A 21083-nucleotide genomic window follows, 5' to 3' on the forward strand; every position below is an offset into this window, starting at 1 on the left:
AAAAACACAGGACGTCATAAAATTTCAGTCCAGCGAAAGCAACTGAGATGAAAGCAGAAGTAAGCACTACCAGCTTCTGCAGACTTCCAAAATCAGGACATTACTAGGATGACAACCAATGAAAAGTTCTTCCAAGTAAACCTTTGGGGAAAACTACATAACATTCATTACTCTCTGGGCTTTTTGGAAATAAACTTTTACTTTATTACAGTGTCATCGAAGCTTGTAAATGTATGTTACTACCCGCAATAACTCTTCCATCCTTTACCCTGCCCCCTAATTCATTTAATGCAACCCATCCTTGAACTTCAGGCAATCTATAAATAAAACCTCAGAGCAATGAGTTACTTCTTAATCATTCAGTATATTTGGTCAGATTTCTCTCACCTAGAGTGGATCTCATTTGAACTTGAGTACTTACATTTAAGTGAAAGTTTCTGTACATCTTGTGATATATTTTTTATAGAAAAGACATTATCTTAGGAAAGATCGCACTTCTTTCGCCCAAACAAGTTTCCATAGTGAGCTTTATTATTTTGCGTCTGTCAACAATGACTAAAGCATTCAATAATTGGGTCCATAATTTTTCTGTTTTTAGTATACATGTTATGGAAGTCCAACGATGCCTTGAAATATAAAATTATTTATAATTACATAATTTCACACCCTAAGTGGAAACTGAAGGGGACTTTCAGTATGTACAAGCCTAAACTTAAAAGTACTAAAGTCTTCCTGATGTTTTCCAGGGTTAATCTCCCACACAAGTAACGGGATTTCATTTGCCAGCATCTTTATTGCTTAATATGACTCCATCCCAGACAAAGTAAATGGAGGTAAAGTGCTACCAGTAAATTTGCTCATTTACTTCTGACACTTATCTGTACATGTTATTCCTACTAATAGAAAACATTTATCATAATGAAAGTTAATGTGATTATTGTTCAAATGACTTCTGCCTCCATTGAACAAAAGTCAGTATTTTCAACTTGGAATTCTGCAAAATTATCTTCTGATTTCTCTTTAAAATGCAGTTCACAGCTTGAGATCACAGAGCCAGCCAGTGGCTGAATGATTGCACTAGAATGGCTGAGAGTCCTTCAATTAAGCAGCAATTTTGCAATTAGTGGAAACTGAGTGCTTCATAACAATTGTTTGAAAACAAGTTGAGACAAGTGAGCAATTATCCTATTAAAGAGACATACTCACTTGCATGGGCCTCAAAAGCCCCCTCACACTAACTGAAACCTTCTATACAAGGAGACAGATGCAGGCTGAAAATTATATTTTCACCATTAGAACAAAATCAGCACTATGGGCTTGTACAGTGAAAGTGCCTTTCATAAAAGACAGTCAGGGATTCAGGGTTTTAGCTATGTCCACTTTCTGTGCTCTGTTTTCATTCAGGAAACCCAAAACTGTTCTTTGCTCTACTCTGGAACTGAATTCCTAAATCTTAAATTGTTAATGAAGAACTTGTGTGTAACTTGCCTTCCACTGTGCACATCTTCAATGTTCTTGATGACTAGAAGATAAAAGTCTATGAGACCCTAAGCTGCTGGCTGTGTTATATTTAATAATATATAGAGATATAGAGGAGAGACAGAGACAGAGACAGGGGGAGGGAGGGAGGGAGAGAGAGAGAGGCTGAGAGATTGATTTATGGAAGGTTTTAAAAGATGAATGCTAAAAAAGAAAACAAGCTTTTTGCTATACTATGAGGTGGATGGGCTTAGCTCTGTGTGCCGAGCTACAAACCAGAGCTATTTATATTTGGGATAAATGAGATTATCAATCATCTACATTTGGACTATTACAAAGCTGAGACTCTTAAAAGATTTCAGGAAGCAGGGAATAGCTTACATTCTAATGGTGCCCCTTTTAAACAGGAAATCCAAGGACTTTGAGCCAAGATTTTAGAAATTTGCATTTACATTTACACAGGGAATAGTACATTCTAATGGTGCCCCTTTTAAACAGGAAATCCAAGGACTTTGAGCCAAGATTTTAGAAATTTGCATTTACATTTACATGATTTCTCCCTCCTGGTGAGTCAAAATGAATTAGAAACGCCCCATCTAGGTTCCTTTTGTTTGTAAGTAAAAGTCACACACTGCGAGGACATTCTAAAACTGACTTCTTCAATATTTTGATTTCTAGATACATAAATGTTGACAATCCTTTTAAATGGCCTTAAATAGCACCTTAAAATAAACAAGATTTCTAATTGCCAACTCAGCTTTCAATGGGTTACGAAAGGCTCCAAAAGTATGCAAAAAATTACTGTTATTTTGCTTTTTAAAATGTTATGTCTAAGTGTGTCTGCAGTGTCTTAATGCTTCAAAACATGCACATCATGTGCGTAAGTCTTGTTTATCTGGAAATTATGTCTTTTTTCCTATATCATTTATAAGTAGAAAAATGTTAAATGCCTTAAAACAGTTCTCCGTACATAATGCTTTCGGTGTCATAGTTTTTACTGCTAATATTTACCAACATTATCCCATTTTACAAAATAAAGCACAAGAAAAACAGATAACAACCTTAGAATCCTGGAATCCCAGTAATGGTAACCAACATATTTCAAATTCCAGTAAAGATTATGGTTACATTTCGACAAGTGTCTTTTTCCTTTTTCTTACCTCTGTTGCTAGTTCAGAGGTAAACTTTTTTTAAAGGTCTTATACAAAATCAAAGAATAGAAGTAATTGTTTTACAGAAGTGCTGTTTTCAAGATCAAAGCTTCTTAGTGTCATTTCAGCCCCCAAGAGGCTTATTAATTGTGACTAAGATAACTTCTACGTGAAAATAGTGTTGTTCATGGAAAGCCGAAGCTTAGCTGAATTAAACCCATAATAAATAAATGAATAAATAAATAAATAATAGCAAAAATGACTTTTGATCTTATAATTAATGTATAAAATTGATTTTGGAAAAGAATTAAGGGAGGGGAATATTTTCAACAAATTGAGCCAGCAGGAGAGGCGCTCGTTTGACCTTTTATATGCAGATTTAAAAAAACTAGCATTGTTTCTAAGTATAAACCGCTTAGTTTTGAAAGATAGCTGTCCTAGAGAGCTTAATAAACTCTCGGAAATATGCTTCTCTTTGCTTTTAACCAAGAGCGCTCCTGCATTCTTGTCAGAGAATGCTCCTTGGTCCTTGCTGACGCTGAGGAGCAGGTATTGCAAGATATTGGTGGACCCTAAAGTAAGATGCAGAAACTCCTTGCACAGCACCAAAGGTGGCGCACCCTCAGCACCAGGAAGCTTTCGGCACCGCAAGAAAAGAAACACAAGTCAAGATTCACGACCACGACGTGGTTAGGAAGCTTATCGGAAGAACCTTTCAACAAGTTCCTTCAATAGCTTCCAAAAGGATCCCCACTAAACAGTCCCTTACCACTTCCCTGCCCCCACCCTACCGCCCCAGAAGCTGCGCTTGGCAGTGTGGCCGGCAGAGGGCACCCTCTACCTTCCTAGCGCCGCTCTGCGGGTCCTCCTCTTCCCCTTCTTCTTCATCTTCCCTCTACCGCTCAGCCTTACCATCCTCCTCCTGGCACCGGAGCCCCTGGTCTAGGCTCCATCCCCAACTCACAAACTGCTCTCATTAAGAGTCTAGCTCATCCCCGCAGCCTGTGACTCTCCCCGAGTCTCGCGGGACCTTGGTCGGTAATTTCCCCTTCTCCCTTGTCATCCGGCACTAAACCCCCAACCCTCAGTTATTTCTTTCCAGGCTCAGCTCACTCATCCATTCTTCCTGGTTCAGCATCCCCTTAGAAACCAAAAATAGTCTCTTCATGCTCCATAGACACCCCATCTAATCCCCGAAAGTAAAAACTTTTACATGCGCGCGAGGATGCCCAAAGGGAGGCGCGCAGGACACGCCGAGGGTTAGGAGCAGCCTGTGGGGAGTTCCGCAGACCCTTTCAGGCGCCAGCGGCAGGAATGCCCCCAACTTTTCCCTGTTACATTGGCCTCGGATTTGTACGTCCTCTTTGGTATCACTTTTAGGGGAGCAGGTGACAGTATGTATCCTGTTTTGATACCCAAGAAAGGAGATGCGAGTAGAGGGCGCAAAGACCCACTCCCTGACTGCACACCACCGGGGTAAGAGTCCGCGCAAAGAGCGCCCAGCTGGTGGAATAGGCGCCCATCCTGGCCCCGTCCCCTCCGTCAGGGCCCCCGACAGCTGGAGCCTCACTCATTCTCACCACCCTTTCTCCTTTGCGGGGGGACTTCGGGGATCCCCGGGACGCAGGCTTAGCTTTCATGGCGCGTCTCGGCTCTCCTCTTGGCCTTTTCTCTCCCACAGGAGGGATTCCCAGGGTCCCGCTCCCCGGGGGTGCTGGCTGTCCTTGTAGGTCGTGGGATCCTCGGAGAGCGCTCCCAGGAGCAACTCCAGCCCCTCGGTTGTCTGGGGCGAAAGCAAAGATGGACTTCTGCCGTCCCACAACTTCTTGGTCCCCCAGCCAACTTTCCCCCACGAACGCGCGTTCGCACGCTCAGACCCACGCCGGGGCAGCCGCCTACCTCGGGGTCCACACAAAGCTCTCGGATCCCCGGCAGCGGAGTCACATCGTTGTCCCGCTCCTGGCCCCAGCGCCCCGCCCTGGTCCCTGCCGCGGAGCCCTTTCCCGCCAGCCCCACCGCAGCGGCGTCTCCAGTGTCTCATCCAAGCTTCAGCGGGCGGAGGTGGGGCGCGCCCCTGCCGGCTCCTTTGCCCGGCCCGGGAGTCCCCGGCGCAGCGGGGTGCGCGGGACAGCCAGCGGGTGGGGGCGTCCCGGCGCGACGGCAGCAGCGGGCACCGGGAGCTCCTGCCTGCGCCCTGTGCTGGGGTCAGACATTATTTAGCTCTTCGGTTGAGCTTGGATTGGTCAGACAGCGCCGCCCCTACCCCCTCCCTGCTCCGCCGCTACCGAAACCCATTCGGGGCGGCCGCTTAAAGGGAACGCCGAGCCTTTTCCTCGCCCTTGCTCAGCCCCCGGGCCCTCGGGGAACCCCCAAACGCCTTGCACCACCAGTCATCCACACTCCCGAGGCCCGCCAGGTCACCCCGAGTACCCCACGGCCTCGGCATCCTGCCCGCAGCTCGGAGGAGTGGTCCAGCGCGAGTACCCAGGAACCCTGTGCCCCTCAATGTGCCCTGGAGCTGGAGGAAGCGAGTGCGAATCCCAGTCTCCGAAACCTTTCTCCTCCGGTCTGCGACTCTCCCCACCTTTCCTATCCCAGCACCCAAGTTCTGTGGGAGAGGGCGTGCATTTCCCCGGCCCCAGACACACCTTCCTGCACCTTCTAGCACCACAGAGCTAGGAAACGCAAGCACACAATGAAACTGCACAGAGCGTGGGGGATATTGGTTTACTCCGCTACCTTAAACACACCGGCTTAACCGGAGTTCGCGCCCTGACCTCTCCCGAGTTTGCCTAATGGGAATTCAATCAAGATAATAACAGTATTTTTTATTAATGAATAACCCCAGGTAACGTTACACCAAGTTACTTGTTCCAGCCGGGAAGCCCAGGCAATGACAAACGTCACTAAAACCATACACTTCCTAGCAAACCGCACAGAGCAAAACGGAAAGAGAAAGAAAGAAACCCACCTTTTCAGTAACTACTCGTCAAAGTAAACATCAAGGCAGCTGCTTTGGGGAAGACCGGTCCCCAAGCTCCCAGATTCTTACTATATTTTTCACCTTCCCTTCGGTTAAAGGAGTCGGGGACGCGTCTTTGGTGCCTGGTATGTACTCCTGTTCTGCAGCAAAGAAGTTAAATTATTGATAGTGGAAATTGCATGGCGGAGGTAATACTCGCACCCCTTGAGCGAGGAGCTCCATTTGATCTCGGCACAGGCTGGGAGATTTCATGCTAGCTCGCCCAGAGTGGGTGGGGGGAACGGCAGTGCGAGCAGTCAGTCTTCTCCTCGGTGAATGGGAAAGTGGGTGGGAGTCCACGAGAGGGCTCCACGCTGCCTTGACGTGCGCTGTCATATGATACCTCCTCGACTCGAAATAGACACTCTAGTGCACGAATTACCAGAATCAGAATTCCGCGCATTTAAAATGATACATCTTTTATTAGAAGAGTTCCGTTCCAGGGCATTGCATGCTTTGAGGATGTTTTCGCTTTCAGCCCCAGCATACACACACAGAACCCAATCCTTTTAGCAATGAACCTAGGCAGCAAGACCCATTTTAAAAAATATTCTTTAACCAGAGCTTAGGTTGAAGGGTGGGTTGGGTGGGGCGAATTGCCCACCATCCATCTGCTAAAGAGCAGTAGACTTTGGGGTTCTCTTTTGCTTGTAGTTGCGAGAGAATTTCCATGGCTGGGGGCCAGAGGACTAATTTCATTTAGATGGTTGATAAACTGTCAACCATCTTCTACCTGAATTCCTGCTTTGCTTAACCAATTCCTATGCGCTAGGGAGGACCTTAATTTTTCTTTAAAAAAGAGCAAGAGGGCAGTGCTGAGCATGGATCCCAGACCTCCTAGTAATGTAGTCACCTGAATGAGAGTTTTAAGGATGTTGGGCTTCAGTTTGGCTGGGGCAGGGCCCAGAAATAACAGTTTAATAAGCACCGAGGCAATTCCTTTAGAGACAATCTGACGTCACACCTTGTAAGACGCCCTCAAAGGGGACTCATGGGGGACACAAAAATCAGAGATCACCCCCCCCACACACACACACACTCTAACTTCAATATGTGGATGTGCACTTTTCTGTAATCTCAGGGGAGGGTATGTGTATGTGGACCTAATCATTGTTAAGGCAACACTGATTCTGCTAAAGGAAAAGATGAATGAAGTTTTTCTTCCCAGATCTTCTTGTGGCTATAAAAAATGAGCTACTGAACAGAATAGATAATATTGCTGCATAGTAGGCTTAATTTAAGGGTTGATATTTTCATTAAATGAGCTCACTAACATTAGCTATTCTTGAGCTTCTAAAGGCAGTTGACAGAAATCATTGTTCCTGCTTTGTAAGTGAAGAACCAGACTCAGTCCTATATAGTAATTTATCCAAGTTCACATACTGGAGATAAGACTTGGAGGGACTCAAGAGCTTCAGCTAAAAATGCTTCTGCTTCAACTCTCTGCCCTTCAGTAAAGAGGAGTCATCAGAACTTGAGACCCTTCAGAGTGCCTTTGCAAATTGTTGAACTGAATAATCAAGTTATTCAAATATATGCACATTCTTAGAGTGTCACACCCAGTTAGCTTTGCCTCTGTCAATCTGATGGAGGGCATGATCAATTCAAACTACAACACAGATGGTGGAGTTTATTGTGACTGTTTAATGTATATGAAATGTGTGGAATAACCAGAGTGCAATAAAGGAGGACATGAAGCTAGGCTGGGCCACCTCAAAGACCCTCTCTCTGTATTTGTTCCCAGGGTGTAGGCTGAATGCAGCCACGATTTCTTCTATTATTGTAATAGAATTTAAATGACTATATTATAATCTTTAAAGAATACTTGTGTATCTTTCAAAAGGACTGGAGGAATTATTTCCCCAGTTTAAAAAATAACTTCTAATTGATGTCTACTTTTCAACCTTACATTTGCTGGAAATATGTTTTAATCCTAGGTTTTGAAACTTCATCGTAATTTACTTCCTTTTTGAAAAGTTTGTCCAGAGTCTCTGCTAGTGTTCTCATTGCTGCTCAGTTAGAAGTTGTGGCAAATCTTTCATTTGCTGAAATCACATTGTTGAGTCAGCATTTCTGGTAAAGGAAAAACTTGTTCTCAATTCCGATACTCTAATTGGAGGGTCTGTCTATGGCCTGCCTTTTTATGCCTACTCTCCCTTGACATAATATAAATAAATGTATCTTCACTTTCCAGTATGTGGTGGATTTTTACTGACAAAAAGATAAAGGAATGGGAAAAAGCAGGACTATTTAGAAATAAAAGTATCAATTCAGATAAACCTAATGGAGTTGACTTCTTTGAGCATTTTCAATTTCTTAATTTCTGATTATGGCAATTACCTAAACAGAAAGTGGCCCAGACTTAAAACATTTACCTGTTTGCCATAAAAGTTTACCTTATCCTGAAGAACAGCAAACTCGTCAAGATAAATCAAATGTTAGTACTTTGCATGAAGTTCTGAATATTCTTTATTTCCATTCAGGATATATAAATACATGAATAGTTTTTGGAGGTCTACGATCAAACACCTTACAAAAAGTTCTCCTTCCTTCCTTCCTTCCTTCCTTCCTTCCTTCCTTCCTCCCTTCCTTCATTCCTGTTTTTGACTAGTTTCACTAAGTAGCTCAAGGTAGCTTTGAACTTGGAATCATCCTGCTTCAGTCTCCTAAATAGCCTGTATTACAGGGGCATAACAGAGTACTAACTCCGCTTCCTTATAATGTTCAAGGGTGATGCTGAGAGCATGAACACATGCACTTTTAAATTCTTAAAATTGGTCTCTGACATAATAGATACGTTGGGAGCAAAGACTTCTTTCTGAATTTATACCAACATTTTCTCTATCTCTAAAAGCAAGAAAAACTCTACAGCTTGGAAAGAAAATGCTACTGCATTATTTTTGTGGAGTTTAAAAGTTAATTTTAAGTGAGTCTGAGCCCTCATTACTTCGGCCTATTGTCTAATACTGGCCTAACTCAATGTACTGAGAGGACAAAAATCAGGCAGAAATGTGAATTCCTATGTATTCTTGTCAGGAAATGTAAACTAATCCTCATTACCCAAGTGGAAACGGAGGCAGTAGGATCATATTTGACACTGACATATTTTTTCTATTAATAATTTTAATTGGCTGAGGTCAAGTCTACTATCTTTGTAAGCATTTTATGTTTAATTATGTTTACTGGAGTTTCTTGGCTACTCCTGCCTTCACTCTTCTTTGCAAAAAAAAAAAAAATTCTAGTATCAAATGAATTGACCTCAAGCACTACTGAAAACTGGAGAAAGTAATTAATATGAGGAAAACAGTAAGTAAACAGAAAACTTCCCTGATGAGCAGAGTGACAAAGATGTTTTCAAATCCATACTGCATGATTTCAAAGGTCCAATGTGTCCTTGAACTGTGTCACTCACAGTCTTTGAAACTATTGAATAAGACTTGTTCTCTGAAAAAAACTTAAGGGAAAAAATGGTTTCCTTATTCATTAGGTAGGTACTTCTCTGGGAGCTTTTTATAAACCATGAAAAAAGCTCCGTGCCTTACTCAAATGTGGCCAAATTGGTCAACACCTGTTACAGGAATTATGTAACCTGGCAGGATTATCAGTGGCAAATAAAAACATGGAAACACAGAAGAAAAATTTAGAAAGGGCCAGATTTTGAGTGTTTGAGGGTAGACAACCGATTCCATCTGAAAATATTTGACTAGACCAAGAAAAATAGCATAACAATCATGAAATTGCTGAGGCTAATCTCTCTCAAACATACAAGAATCATCTACTTATAAATTATTAGATTTTCCCTGTGAACATGTAAAGATTTAACAGTGAAAAACTTGATTGATTTAATCATTGAAATATGTCTATGAATATAGTCACTAAGGGTATGAGACTGGATTTAGGAGTTAAGAGCTAGTGATAACTAACTGTGGTGTTGGTTGGTTATACTAGGAGACAGAAGAGCAATGAAAAGCACGATCAGACTTAAACTACCAGGCTTCAGGACATTGAATCAGATGCACAGAGCAGGTCACCATATTTTTCAGAAGCAACCTTCTTTTTTAATGTGTGATGGTTGGAGTGAGAGATTTTCTACTGCAAAACTTCACATTTTCCATGAAAAAAAAAACTAAAGAAAGATAAGTGTGAAAACAAAATATATGGTAAAATAATTATGGTGGTTCCCAAAGTCATATTAAGAACATGCCTTAGGAATCTGGAATATTTTTCTGTGATTCTGATATGAAGTTAAGGGAACTTCTTGATGAAAGACCTGGGTAAGATATGCAGCTCTCTTAACCTGGTCCTGCAGATAGTCTAGGTACTTTGGGATGAAAAGCTTCCACAGCACATGTGTGCAGCAGGGTTAAGTTTTAGCTCTGTTTAGCCTATAACACAATGAGAAACATTAAAAAGGCGTCATCAGCTTCAGTTTCCCTTTACTTCATGATAACCTTCATTTCATTGGTGAAAATTTGCTGGACATCTCCTATGTAGTGGCTGCTATTCTATGGGCTATGATGCAGGCAGAAAAGTAAAGCACATCTCTGTTCTTTAGGAGTTTATATTGTTGGCATGAATTATATGTTACTCCTTTGGGCCATCTGTGAATCTGCCAAATGTGAAAATTATGTTGTGTCGTCTTTCTTTGTGTTTGGTATATTATGCAGACTGATGACCATCAGCATGCCCCTTGTGGCCAGAAGGCAGTAGTGAAGACAGAAAATTGATCTCAAAGCTGTAAGAGCATGTAGGGGGCAGAGAAGGCCCAACAGTTTATCAGTGCCCCAGTTATTGTTATTTGTACTTAGCAGTGTTTCCAGGAGGCAAGCAAAGGATGAAGGGTGGAGAGGGTGGTAAAGAAGAAATGAAGCAAATGATTTTTTGCTTGAGGCAAATATTTTTTCTATATATGATTTGGTAGACTTTTTAAAAGGTAGAACTGGAAGTGATCTTGTATGTATGTGTGTGTGTTTGTGTGTATCTGTGTTCATGTGGGTGCATATGCACATATATGCGTACAAAAGTGGGAGTGTGTGCATGTGGAGGCCAAAGGTCAGCCTTGGGTGTTTTTCCTTCCGCACTGCTCCTCAAATGCCATACACCCTGTTTTTTTGGCAACAGGCTCTCAAACTGGCCTGGAGATCATCCAATAGGCTAAAATGACTGTCCAGCAAGTCCTAGAGATCTATCTGTCTGAGACTCTGCATGTCACTGGCTTTTTATGGGAGTTCTAGGGATCAAAGTTAGGTCTTCTTACTTTGGGGCAAGTACGTTACAGACTGAGCTATCTTTTTCAGCTCCTGGAAGAGTGATTATGGGATCATCTTGTTTTCCTCACTACATAGAGGCCTATTATTATAGTCCAGGGAAGTTGATTATATATCCTTCTTCTGAGAACTTCTAGAATCCAGCAATACTAGCACTTGGAAGTTCCTGATTATAGCATATTCTCATTCTTGTTGGGAGTCATATCTTATTTCTTTCTATCCAACCTTAGTGAAGATAAAGAACAGCTGCTTACTATCTTTCTGTTGTTATTAAGTCACCACTCAGACTTTTCTCATAGAAGGAGATCAGATCTCACAACCTTCTTCATAAACTCCAACTTCCAATCCATTAATCACTTCCCTCAGTCTACCCTGGACTTCCTCCAAGGTCTCTGTATTCTTCTGAAAATGTGGAGCCCTGAACTTGACATGTGTGTGAAATTATCCAGGGCTCAGGAGACATGGGAGTCATGAATTATCTGAATACAGCTGCTGGGAAAAACTAAGGAGGAAGATTCAATCAGATTGACAAATCTTCCCTCAAAAGCTAGAGACAGGAGTGGTTGTTTAATAAAAGGACAAGTCTTTGTATCAAAGATTAATCTTTTATCCTTAGCTTATTCCTGAAGCATTTTTCAAAAGAACCAGATCTTGAACAGGATATTCAGTCCTCCCCTACCCCACTACATTAAAAAATGTCTAAGAATAAGTGATCTTTCTGTACTTTATTTAATATCCCAAGTTGTGGACTTTTAACTGTTAAACTGGAATACTGTTTTCAGGTTCTGAACAGTTTCTATTTTTATATAATCTCTTAGGAGGATAAGATGAAATACTGTATCACTTTTGACATTTTCACTTCCTCCTAAATTGAACCATTTTTTCCTTCATTTTGTTGGCACATAAAACATGATTAGAATAAAGTTGATAAGCTAAGTACAATTCCACAAGAATCACACTAACCTGCATGATACCTAGAATCAAGTTTTCCTGTATATTTTTCATTCATCAGGTTCATTCCATCAAGATTTCACAATGTTTATCATATTCATTATGAATTTGGTGTCCTTTCCTGCCTAAATTGGAGTAGAGTTGGGATAAAACCATAGATTTCAGCATCTTTAATTCCTTATGGGACTTTAGCATCTCTGAAAAGACCACTGGCTTGTGCTCAGATTTATCAGTATACCCTCAACCAATCACTAAAACTACAACTTTCTATAAGTTGCTTTCTAAAAGGATGGATGAAATGTATCAAGAAGATGCTCAAGTAGATGTATGACTCCCTTTCCCGTACTATCTCACAGGTTCCTTTTTAGAGCTGGTGTTTTTACTTTTGAACTGATGCAAAGATGTCACAAAGGACCCCGATACCAATTCCTGGCATTCTCCCAAGTGAGATGTATTTCCAGAAGAGTTTCAAGTTTGGAGTGGAGCCTTTGGAGGAAGAACATTGAATTGCACAAGGAAAACCAGTAAACATTTTAGTCCCCAGCAGGAACTATAAGCCTTGCAATTACGTTTAAGACTGTGCTTGTCCATTTTCTTCTTCTCCATATCTGTAAACAACATGTTAGCTTTGGAGGTTTGTCATCCGCTATGAATCTTTGGAGAGGGCGTTCCTCATCACAGCATCTGCAGTGCCACAGCCAGTAACAGTTAGAAAAGGCAAACTTATGAAATGGCTTCTAAACACACTAAATCCTAATCTAAACAATTTATAACGTTTCTTACTCAATAACTCTCAGAAGTCAACTAACTTGAAACTGCCCTAAACAAGTTAAGAAAGGAGTGGGACATCATCCATTGGATAATAAACTAAAGTGAGTGGAAGCTTGTGCAGGTAGAGGTTTAGACTTCTAGCCATTCTCTTCAGTGGCTAGACACTTATTACTGGAAAATTCTGTGCTGACAGTGTTTTAGGCATAACAACATTTATGATACAACAGCCAAGTTTGCATAAAGACATGCAGTTTAGTTCAGCATTTAAAAGATAGAGCTTTGGGATTAGAAAGACAAAGGTTTGAGTCCAGTCTTGTCACATTGGCTGTGCTAATTTAGCATAATTACCTGACTAAGGGATGAATCTGTTTCTTTATCTTTAAACTAAGAAAAACAAAAACAAAAACATACGAACCCCCCCCCCAAAAAAACCCTATGTTGGAATGCTCACCATAGTAAACTCAATAAAGTCAAGTTTTTACTATTCTTTTTTCAAAAATATTTATTTTTATTTTATGTGTATGAGTGTTTTGCTGGCATGTATGTGTGTACACCATGTGCTTGCAGTACCTGAAGAAGCCAGAAGAGAACATCAGATCCCCTGAAGTGGAGTTAAGGACAGTTGTTAGCCCCCATGTGGGTGCTGGGAATTAAACCCAAATCTTCTGCAAAAACAGCCAGTGCTCTTAACCATTGAGCCATCTTTCCAGCCCCTGGCTTTACTATGTTTAAAAATATATTTTATTTGTTGTTTTTATTTTACATGTATGAGTGTTTTGCCTGCATGTATGTAAATGTATCTGTGCTGTGCAATGCCTGTGGGGGCCAGAAGAGGGCATTAGATCCCCTGGAACTGGAGTTACAGATGGTTGTTAGTTGCATGTGGATGCTGGGAACTGAACCTGGGTCCTCTGTGAGAGCAGCAAGTGATTTTTCTATTTTTTTATTTTTGGTCTTTTTGAGACAGGGTCTCCCTATAGTTCTAGCGGGCCTGGGACTCGTTATGTAGACGAGGCTGGCCTCGAACTCACAAAGATCTGCCTGCCTCTGCCTCCTGAGTGCTGGGATTAAAGGCGTGCACCGCCACACCCAGCTCACAGCCAGTGATCTTAACCACTGAGCCATCTCTCCAGCCCCTGGTTTTATTATTCAATATGTGATACTAACAAGCTACTTAAAAATATTGTCATGATCCATTTTATGATTGTGGAAACTAGGCTGTAAAGTGGTAACAATTAGCTATTTGAAAGTCTTTCATTAATTAACAAAACTTAAAAAGGGTCTAAAGTAGCATTTCTGGCCACTAATTTTGAGACTATAAGCAAAGAGGTGTGGTGAGGCGCTCTTAAGGAAATACAGGTGCAAACCATCTGAATATGGTTCATTCTTAAAGCAAACCTGGGTGTCAGCAATTAAATAAGAATACAGAGTTTTCTTCATTCCTCCTTCCTTTCCTCCCTTTCCTTTTTTTTCCTCCCCTCTCTTCCTTCCTTTGTTCTAGGGATTAAACCCAGGGCCTTACACAGGCTAGGTAAGTATTATACCACTGAACTATATCCTCAAATTTATTTATTTATTTATTTACTTATTTATTTATTTTTATTATTTATTCATTTATTTATTTAAAGATAGAATCTCCCTAAGTTACCCAGTCTGGCCTTGAACTTGTGATCTCTCTGCCTTGACCTCCAGACAAGCTGGTATGACAGACCTGTACCAGCAAGCCAGGCTTAGAAGGCAGGATTTTATAATGGACTTTGGAGCCAGAAAACTTTACGTCTGAAGTTTAACTTCTCCATTTAAGATTTACTGTGTTTGTTTGGGCAAATTACTTAAACTCCCTGAGTTCTGGCTTCCTTGTTTATATAATTAGAATATAATAGTCTCCAAGAGTTACTTTGAAGGTTAAATAATATATATCAAATACAAAGCAAATAACTTAGCGCTGAGTAAATGCAAAACAGATGTTACCTCACCTCACAATTTGTATAAACTTTTCTCTAGCGTAGCAATGACAAAAATGGAAGTGTTTTCAGTCTGTTGAGTTCAGTAAGGTTGTACTAACTTTCTGAGGCAGTACTCCCTAAGTTAAAGGACAAAGCTTAAATTTTTTATCCTTCAAGATTGGTGGGGGAGTTGTGTTGGGTATTGAATCCAGGACTTCATGCACGCTAAGCTAGGACTTACCACTGAGCTATATCCCTAGCCCTCTGAACTTTCTGTTGTTTTCAAGGGGGTGATGTATATCTGGAGCAGTGGAGTTGTCCTGCTGGTACTGAAAATAAATAATAGGATAATAGGGAGTTCAGTCAGTGCAAATAGGCCTATCATATCCTATCTCATCACTCGGTCTTTTACCCATTGTGTGGATTGTCTTATGGTAAAAGTGAATTTAAATTGTTTTTCTTCCCATGCCAATTTCCTTTGCCAGGAAGAAAAACCAAATGGCTAATGTTGACATTGGCTAAATTAACATTTCTGAATAAATGCTATGTTAATAAGTGCCACCCACATGTTCTGTTGTCAAATATATGTAGAAAATATTATCCAGTAGTATTTGCAGACTTTATTATCAGTAGAAGTTAAACATTTCCTTATTACATCTCAGTTGTTATAGTTATTTCAAAATACATCAATGTCTATCAAAATTATAGTAATTGTCTTGATGCTAGATCTTATTTAATGCATAAAAGTACATATATCACTATATAATAGAAAATATTGTTTTAATACTTTTATAACCCTACCAATACAACTGACTTCCTTTATAACCATAAGCTTTTTATTATAGTCATTTAAAAGCATTATTTTGAGAAGAGTTTACAAGGGTTCTACTAGACTGCCAAGAGTCTGTGCCACAAAAGTGGCTACAAACCCCATGTTATTTCAACATGTAATAAAGAATAAGAGCTTAATTCTCACATAGTGATTGTGGAAGTTGTTGCAGAAGAAAAATTTTTCAGTGGAGGATGAAAGTGAAAGCCAAGGATGTCATTGTTTCTTACTAAGCAATCAGAGTAATAAAGACCATGGAAGACAGAGATCCGTTCCTGTGGACAAATGGCCTGGAGAAGACCCAGAGAGAATCCCTGTATAACCCTAACCCTGGGCTTCCCTGATGATTCCTCTAGTTTGCTGCATACTTCCACTTTCTTCTCCATTCACTCATTCTGCCATATCCTTCTTTAGAGGCTTCAAGTATTTGGGGGAACATTCATGCAAATAATTTTGTTATTTCAGCCTACAGTGGTCTTAATACTTAAGGACTGAAGGTGTTTGATATGTTTCCTTGAATCTGGAGAGACAGCAGTTCCAACTCTTTTGGTAATGATTTAGATTTTGAAGGGATTTCTTGATAACATGGCACCGTAACATACTCTGGCACTAAGACCTCAGTATTTTCTTCTGTTGTTGGATCTCACTTCCTGGTGTGCAAAGGGTATAAAGTGCTTTTAACATTCACTCCAAGATTTAAAACATTGGCCAATGCTTTCTATTTTCTGTAGTAGGCTAGAAAAATGCCCACACCTGTTTAAAATGTCTCATATAAGCTATATATTTCTACCAGCTTCTGGTTGAACTGTTAAATTCAGAGATTTCATGCTGCTTAACCGTTAGCATGTAGAAACTGTCTTTAAGTTTTTTTTTATTTTTAGTTAATACTTTGAAATATATTTTGCCATTTGTCTAAAATAGAATTCAAGAATTATGTCTGTCATCCCTAGTGCATCAGAAGTTATTTTAACTATGGCATCTTTATAAAAGTCAATAGCTGCCTCATCAAAGGGCAATCATGTCCAGTGTGGGTGGCTGTGCCAATTGTCTTTGAACTACTGCAGCAATCTAGCCAATCCCAGGGAATGGCTTGCAGTCTTTCTACACCCACATTTTTTCTTAATTATCTCCACCAGGCTGAGTTAGCTAAGGACAGATCTATAGCATTTCCTGGATGTCAAAATGCCCACACACCTTCTGCAGGCCCTGAGCTACCAGTTCCCTTTCATGTTTCTACTGGTTGGTTCATCTAATTATCTATTATCATGTGTATATAACATATTCATGAAAACAAGACATCTTCAGTATGTGATAGCTTCTGTTTTAAAAAGAAATGACGTGAAATATTAGAATGTTGCTATTACTAAGAAAATGTCATAAAATTTGATAGTGGGTTTCCTAGCACGCCACTCCTTTTAAAATAAATCTGAAGAATTTTAGGATCATTGTTCCATTTAAACTATTATAGTTATTATTCTTGGTAAAAAATGGTAAATTCAACATCTAGATTTTTTTCCATATGGGTCTCAAATATGTTGTTTTTGAGTTTTTATAATGTACTTACAATGTTAAAAATGGATGCTAAAATTGTAATTCATCAAAGGTTAGGGTAACTTTGATACTACTTGAAGAATTGGAGAAATAGTTATAGACCACATGTCTATAGTAGTATTGGACAATGACTCTAGGATCTCAAACCACGCTAGGGGATGCTTTATCTCTGAGCAACAACCTCAGCTATGTTTCTACTTTTGTGTTGAGACAGGGTTTCACTAAGTTGCCCAGACTGGCTTTGAATTTACTCTGCAGGTCAGGCAGGTCTTGAACTTGGAATCCTCCTGCTTCAGCCTCCTGAGTGTCTGCACTGGAATAGAATTTAGTGTTTGTCCTGAGAACATCTTTTTTATTTTATGTGCAAGGAAACAAAAATCTTGTGGCTGATTGATTTTTTAAGTTATTGACAATGAGTTGAGAATAAAACTCAAACTGGGGCTTTGACTCTTGGTCACTGTGCTTTCCTGAAGAAAGTAAAAATGCAGAAGTCTGTACTCTTCAAGGGGACAGAACTGATAAAGGGACCACCAGTCTTCCTCACTATCCTACAAGTTCCACCAAAATAGAGATCATTCGCTCTTGTTCATGGCTGAATTTTCAAATTCCAACACATATTAATCCTTACATATTAAGTTATTTTCTGTAGAAGGTATGCTTTGGGGGCAAAGTGAGAAATGGCTAGTCAAGCTCACGAGCCACTTAAGATATATATATACACCATCTGCCGATGTAAACAAGTGTCCAGGAATCCAAGACTGGGATAAAATTCCAGAGAGTTGAAAGAAAACTAACATGTTCATGTATCAGGTATGGGCTGGCTAAATGACTTGTGGCAAACCTTCTGGCCATTGAATTCTATGACTCATGAGCAAAAATAATGTACTTCTTGGCTTTGGCCTATCTTCAGCTGTGTTTTTGTTGTTGTTTTGTGCTTTTTTTTTTTTTTTTTTTTTTTAGGGGTGTGGGGAATTACTGACTGAGCTAGTATGTCAGCCACAGGAAGATTCCTGACTCATTTGGACATAAAACTGTGGGATAAGGAAAAAAATAGGAGGACGTGATACCTAAAACTCCTTCAGATGCCTTAGTTAGGTTTGAGGTGGCATGATCTACACAGAAAAAAAGCAATAATCCATACAATTCAAAAGTACACATTCTGGTACCTGATTTTCCACTGTAGTATGATCTCTATAGCTCTACAGTGTAGTTTCATCTGTAAAAAGGTGATTAGTGATTCTTACTTTATACAACTGATAAGGAAACCAAAGGCAGAAACTGGCAAAGAGCTTTCAAAGCACCCTATGAAATGTTTTACTAGGAAATACAAATAAACTGGGGTAGAAAGAATTCCTTTTAGGATTCTTTTTACAATGATTAAGTAAAGGAGAGAGAGAGAGAGGCAGAGACAGAGACAGAGAGACAGAGACAGAGAGACAGAGAGAGACAGAGAGTTGCCTAAATTAAAAAAAAGTCCATCAAGAATGGAGGAAGGGATAATAATTCAATATTTTGATCCATGGTGTTTTGGGGGTATTGTTTATAGAACATGTGTCTTTTTTTCTCAAGAGACACAGGCTAAAGCTACAGTTCTACAATACTAAATAAAAGATGAAAGATTTCATGTTCTTGAAATTATGCTCATTGTGAAGTCAGGAGGAGGGGGAACATTTTATTATTTAAAAATTTAATCTTCTCCACTTAAGGCATTCCCCTCCACTTCCGCAACACTCAGTAGTGCTAAATGTTCACTGAATGCTAATGTTTATTTTTATTATTAACCACTGTGACACACTGTTCTTTATGGGGATTATGGCATGTAGTTTTAAGAGACTCAATGCTTGTTAAACTCACATTATAAACACACACACACACACACACACACACACACACACACAACACTGGCAGATCAGCAGAGAAAGACACCAGCAAAAGAAAGATAATTTGAGCTACTTCTGAGGTAGCAGTTGTAAAATTAAAATAGGCAACTCATTAAATTATCCATAGAGTGAAAAGAAAGCTACAAAAATAGATATTTTTCTGGCAAGTCAGTGCTGTTCAGAACAAATTTAGTTTTAAGCAGAGTTTTTGAGATCAGATGATATCAGTTCATCTTTGTCAGAATCTCTTACATGGTTAGACTAGTTTGCTCTAATTAAAAGCAAAAATTAGGTAGAAAAAATGTATTTGTAAAAAAAAAAAAAAACTATTCAGTAAGCCATCAGTTTAACTGACAGATTGTACCCACATGGGTGTTATCTGAGCAATTTGAGGCTTGGTCCTAAAATCACAGTAACGAAATAATAAAATAAAACCTTTTGTAAGTCATGCTTTAGTCTGGTTTGCCTCAATTCTATTTCCTGGCTTTTGTGGCTGATTATCTGCTTTGTGGTCATCCAGTCCCCAGTCTTCCCTCTCTCATTGCTTGGTGTCGGTACATTGTTTCTTATTAAAGTTTCCCCTAGAGGACAGGCCAGGAAAAGGAAAGACACTAAATCCACCAGCTATTCTTATTAAGAATTTAGAGACTCGGTGGGGGAAAGTCTGGCAAAGGGAAGCAGCAGCTTGTGCACCACGATTTTAGATCTTTTCAAAGCCTTCTTTCCAGTTTACACCCATAGATAACTGACAAATAATATTTTGCAAGTCAATTAATCACTTGCTTTAAAATGCTAATTTACTGTGTTGACCACACAGATTAGAAGATCTTTTTAATTAACAAGTACTCTAGTTCAATCAAGTACAAAATGACTGCAAAGAGGCTGTCACAGTAAATGCCTCCCATTTCTGGAGTGTCAGTTTGCAAAGCTGGTTCAGACATTCTCTTCCGTCCTCCAAAAATTGCTGTGTTGTGGGTCTTACTATCAATGACAGTGAAGAAGATACTGGCAAGATTCACATGTTTTCATCTTAACCAGCACGGATACATATCCCATTGAAGGGGTTAGACCAAGGTGAAATCTCATATATGGAAACATTAATATGCAAGACCAAGGACTATAAAAGTAGGCTAGGGTGCTTCTAAAATTATGTTTAAAATCTCTCTCTCTCTCTCTCTCCCTCTCTCCCCCTCCCCCTCCCCCCTCCCTCTCCCTCTCCTCTTGCCTATGATCTTGGATTCTGATTCTGAAAAGTGCAACTGAAATTTCTTGTCTTTATATTAAAAAGCTCTATGTTCCATGTTAATACATAAAAACAGTGAATACCAGGTACCCCATTCTTAAAGTGACAGTCGATTCCGTAACACTTTAGGCGAAACCATTTCCCCTTACTAGTCGAGGATGCCTGTGTGAGAGGATGACATGACATTTTTGAGGCTTATTTGAGTTGTTAAAAGAATCTGGAGATTAAAATAACTAGACTGTTAAGTATTTTCCCTCCTTGTCTCCCATAGACATGATAGCTACAATTTTTTCGGTTCAACTGTCAGATAAATTGACAAGTCGACTAAAAGGGTAATATTCCCTTAACGATGCATTCATCGGAAGCCCTAGCAACTGTATTAGGAAGCAGCAAGTATTCCTTAACAAGGCATGGCGCGGGAGAGGAAACTCTGCAATTTAGAGTGACAGATGATTATTTTCCCCCCCATCCATCAAGCCTCCTCAAAATGTCACAATATTTACACCTCTTCCTCGGTGAATTTGAATCCGGAGACAGGCAGACAGAAAGAGAGAAAGAGAGAGAAAAAAAACAAAACAAAACAAAAAACCCAAACTCCGACCGGTTGCCACTTGGTTGGGGAAAAGCAGGCGTTGCACCTTTAAATTCTGTTCCTCCATTCCCTGTCCCCGGCCCCCCTTCTCAGGATTTTGCAATAAATCTCCCAGTTCTGCGTTCAGCCCTGCAGATCCGTATTTAAAACAGCACCATCTGGGAAGGGTGGGTGGCGACGGTGATGCGGGCGCTTTGGAGTTCCTTTGCAGCACGCTTGGAATTGCATCAGACTGATCCGAAATCCCCCCGCCCCCGAAGCCAGGCCCCTCCCGCCACACGCCCCTCCCTGCCCCTCCCCTCCGCTCCCTTCACGTAGATCTCACTGAGAAAACGCCTGGATCCCGGCACAGTCTGTGCCCCATTCGATGCCGGCTTGCACCGCTAACCCCGACCTCAGCC

At 40.4% G+C, this 21083-nt stretch overlaps 1 protein-coding gene across 6 annotated transcripts in view; it reads right to left on the reverse strand.

Moving 5' to 3' along the window:
• Positions 1-21083, reverse strand: part of Bdnf (brain derived neurotrophic factor) — a 48103-nt gene that overhangs the window by 23647 nt on the left and 3373 nt on the right. Inside the window, exon 1 of one of the 6 annotated variants that reach the window (XM_008851145.2) lies at positions 5602-5909. The exons of 2 other annotated variants lie outside the window; for them this stretch is intronic. Coding sequence is in view for 2 of the 4 variants with exons in the window: in XM_029555090.1 (XP_029410950.1) it covers positions 4211-4270 (60 nt within the window). In the remaining 2 variants the exon portion in view is untranslated. Of the gene's footprint in view, positions 1-4210; positions 4457-4529; positions 4868-5601; positions 5933-21083 lie in introns of those variants that run through there. 3 more of the 6 variants (XM_029555093.1, XM_008851155.2, XM_029555090.1) reach the window with 3 other exon arrangements.

The sequence above is a fragment of the Nannospalax galili genome, unplaced genomic scaffold, assembly GCF_000622305.1.
Source record: "Nannospalax galili isolate Female #2095 unplaced genomic scaffold, S.galili_v1.0 scaffold11, whole genome shotgun sequence".
NCBI lineage: Eukaryota > Metazoa > Chordata > Mammalia > Rodentia > Spalacidae > Nannospalax > Nannospalax galili.